At 50.4% G+C, this 3475-nt stretch overlaps 1 protein-coding gene across 9 annotated transcripts in view; it reads right to left on the bottom strand.

The window, feature by feature from the left end:
• The window catches only part of Srrm1 (serine and arginine repetitive matrix 1), a 29137-nt gene extending 26475 nt beyond the window's left edge, over positions 1-2662 (bottom strand). For 8 of the 9 annotated variants that reach the window (XM_046468867.2, XM_046468863.2, XM_046468866.2 and 5 more), the window contains exon 1: positions 2522-2662. In XM_046468867.2, coding sequence (XP_046324823.1) covers positions 2522-2542 — 21 coding nt within the window. In that variant the 5' untranslated portion in view covers positions 2543-2662. Of the gene's footprint in view, positions 1-2149; positions 2169-2521 lie in introns of those variants that run through there. The other variant, XM_058571049.1, reaches the window with a different exon arrangement.
• Positions 2663-3475: the final 813 nt, after the last annotated feature.

Genomic DNA, 3475 nt, shown 5'->3' on the forward strand with positions numbered 1-3475 from the left:
ACTGTGGCAAATGCAAAAGCAGAGAAAAAAGTAAAAAAGAACAGCCTAGAACTATATTGCACATAGTCTCACAACTTTAAGAACTGGAATGCATGAAAAATAGATTTACCTTAATATATAAACTCAATTTCAGCAAAGAACTTGTAAAAATGAGAGCTTACAAATACTGCATTAGATTATCAAGTAATCACTAATTAGTCTTTTCATTTTATCATTCCTAGTAGCCCAATTAAATAAAGAAATAACTGGCAGTGTGATCTGAACTCTACTGATTGGTTTGCTGAGTTGGCCCCAGTTTTTTGGAAAGAGATCAAGAAAATTTTGTTTGGGAACGTAAAGAACCTGAAGTAAAAGTCTCAATTCTGTCACTACTCAGCCTTGTGTTCTCAAAGCAAGTTACCTAACCTCGGATGAGACTTCTTTACTTGCTAAAATAGGGATGATAAAACAAAGAAATAATAAATGTCTAAAGTGATATGATAAAAATCCTAATCTGTCATAACAAACTGTATACAAGTGTTTAAATCTCACATTGTACTCCATAAATTTATAATGGTTACTGCATGTCAAATTAAAATTTTCACACACACACATACACTTTTTGGTGATGCTAGGGATAAAACCAGGGCTCAAGAATTATAGACACTGTCACTAAAACTATGTTCCCAACCCCCCAAAAAAACCCATCTAAAAAGTAAATATTTAGAAGAGGGGGCAGAGGGGAATAAGATAATGAAATCTACTTCCCAGGTTTGTTGTGTATCATAGAAATTATACATGTCAAGTACCAGTGACAGCCACTCAGTAAATGTAAAATACCATTTCCACTTTAAAGGCAATACTCAGTAGCCTGGTAAGCAGTATACTAAATGCTCTAAAAGTCTTTTAAATCAGAGCTTAAATCCAATGAACTGATACATTTAAGGAACTGTAGATAGTATATAAAAGATCGCACTCTTTCCCAGGTTTTTAACCAATAGAAAAAGCAAATGTCATCTTAAAATTTACAGTATCAACCACCTTGTTTTTTTTTTTTAATTGGAACTTCTTTCCACTGGAAATATTTCACAAAAGTCATAAGAACAGGTTTTTACCTGTTTGAAAATATTACTCTTGCACCATAGGATATGAGTAGTCACTACCAAATTCGTTGATAGAAATTACAAAACGGACAGTTCAGCAGTGTGAAAATTTGACAAGCTCATTTGAAACTATGATTCCTAAGTAACTAACTTGATTGCATGACCAAGAACAAATAACTGGCTAAGTGTCTTAAGTTAAATGCTTAGAATGATATCCCAACTTTTGATGAGAACTTTTGTTGAAAAACTAGTTGGCAAATCTGAAGCTAAGAAGAATTCTAATGCCTGATTTGCAGTCAAGAGAATTCTTTATTAATGCCCTGGCCTTCCTCTCCTCCAAATTTTCTTTTAAGCACACACACAAAAAGCAAATTATATGCTCTAGGGAAAGAATCAACTTGTATTACACAAATGGAGATTTTAGCTTGGACTCAGTGGTCTTTACATATGGTTTACCGTGCATTAAAAGAATATGCAAACCCTGAAGGTATCCTTGGTAGTCAACTTGAGTCCTGTAAGTGTCCCTTCACACCCATCCAGACCTCGATCTGGAGCTAATTTCCAACAGGAATGCAATATGACTCCAGCAGGAGCGTGAAAAATGGTTGAAGTCTGGGCCGGGAAAACCAACTACGACAAAGTGCCTTCCGCGCCTGCAGAGCCTAGGTTAAGAGTCACCTTTTCTCCAGCGGACTCCCAAAGAGGCCAACAAATGGGGGAGGGAGGGGGAGGAAGGCGGAGGGCGGGAAGTGGAGTGGATTCACCCCGTAACCTGCCTCTACACGCGCCTACTTTTCGTTGCACCCTCAGCCCTCTAAGAGCCTTCGACTCAAATGTTCCGACTACAAATTATCTGCGTTCCCCTCCCTAAAGGGCTATCAAATTGGGCGGGAGCTCCCGCGAACTCTGACCTGGCGCCTTCGCGAAGGCTTCGGACCTGGGGGGAGGACAGAGCCCGCTTCCTCAACAGAAGCCGCTAAACACCCTCGGTTGCCCTCCTCCTGCAAGACGCTCTTCTGGAACGTACCCCCAAACACTACGCTCCGGGCCCTCCCTCCGCCAGTCACCTCGGGCTTCCCGCCGGCCTCCCCCTAGGGACTTCCTCCTCGGGGCTCCGCTAGGCCCCAGGACCCGGCGGCAAGCGCGGGGCTTGGCCCGCAGGCCCCGCCAGGCGGGCGGCGAGGTACCGCTTCGGCCCATTCCCGACGCCATTTTCCGGCCGCCGCCGCCGCATAGGGGGGACGATCCCGGAGGAGGAGACTGCGCAGGGGCGCACCGGTCTCCGCCGCAGCGCCGTGGGGAGCGTCCGCCGGCACCGGGGATCCTCAGTGTCTCCGAGGCCTCCCTTCGTGGGCTACCCTGTTCCGAGTTTAGACCTCCTCCGGGGTCTTACCGAGAAGCCCCTCCACCTCACCCCAGATCCCCGCGCTTCTACTTACGCGGAAGAATCCCGCGTCCATCTTGCTGCCTCGCTCGGAGATCGCTCCCTATCCCAGGGTGCACCGCGCCGCCGCGACGGAGGGCGGGACCGGCGGAGGGGAGCAGAACGCCGGGACGCAGCGCGTGCCCCTGCACCCGCCTCCTCCAGCCAACACGAAGCCGCGCCTGCTCAGTGCGCCGAGGGCACGCCACGCCTGCGCACGCGCACCAGATGGGGCCCTCTTCTGCCCGGCCGAGGCTTCTTAGCAGCCAATGGGGGAGGCGAGCTCGACGACTTTAGCCAATGGGAGAAGGAGGGAGAGTGCTTGCATCGCCGGGCCTCGCGAATCCTTTTGTGGCGCGTGACCCAGCCTTGTTCGCGTAATGTGACTTGACCCATTCTTCGACCCGTAGTGGGGACGGAGGCCTCCCGCCCTTAGGGCTCCATGAAGCGTTTGAAGAGAAAGGCTGTTATCTCAGAGTGACGCTGGTGAGGCGGCCCGTGCGCAAGCGAGAAGCTTGCGGCCTCCCCTGTCATTATGAAAGTGACTTGTGCGGGTTTTACGACTTCACCAGTTCGCTGTAAAATGGTCGCGCGGTGTACACTTGGCATCTGCACTCCAGCCCCGTCTCTGTTGGGCCTTGGGAGGAGCCGGGACCGTCCATTAGTTGAGTTTCGGTTTCTGCCGCCGGGTATCCACGCGGGAGGGCAGGCAGCCGCGGCGGCTCCCTGCCGCCCGCCGGGCGCCCGCAGCCTCCCTGTCCTCCCTGTGCTGACGACATCTGCCCTCAGCCCTGAGTGCAGACGCTGCGGGCACCGCCCGGTCGGCCTGTCCATGAGCTCCGATAGACATCGCAAGCCCGCAGCCCAGGCCACGCTCCCGCCCGCCTCGGGTCCGGTGGCAGGGTCTTTGCTTCTGTCACCTTGGCCTTGGGGTCATTCTCGACTCCTCCTCCTTCCCTTTGCCTCCCAC

This window comes from Marmota monax, unplaced genomic scaffold (genome assembly GCF_021218885.2).
Source record: "Marmota monax isolate L192 unplaced genomic scaffold, Marmota_monax_Labrador192_F-V1.1 WCK01_AAM20220418_F8-fsc00008, whole genome shotgun sequence".
In the NCBI taxonomy this organism is placed as follows: Eukaryota; Metazoa; Chordata; class Mammalia; order Rodentia; family Sciuridae; genus Marmota; species Marmota monax.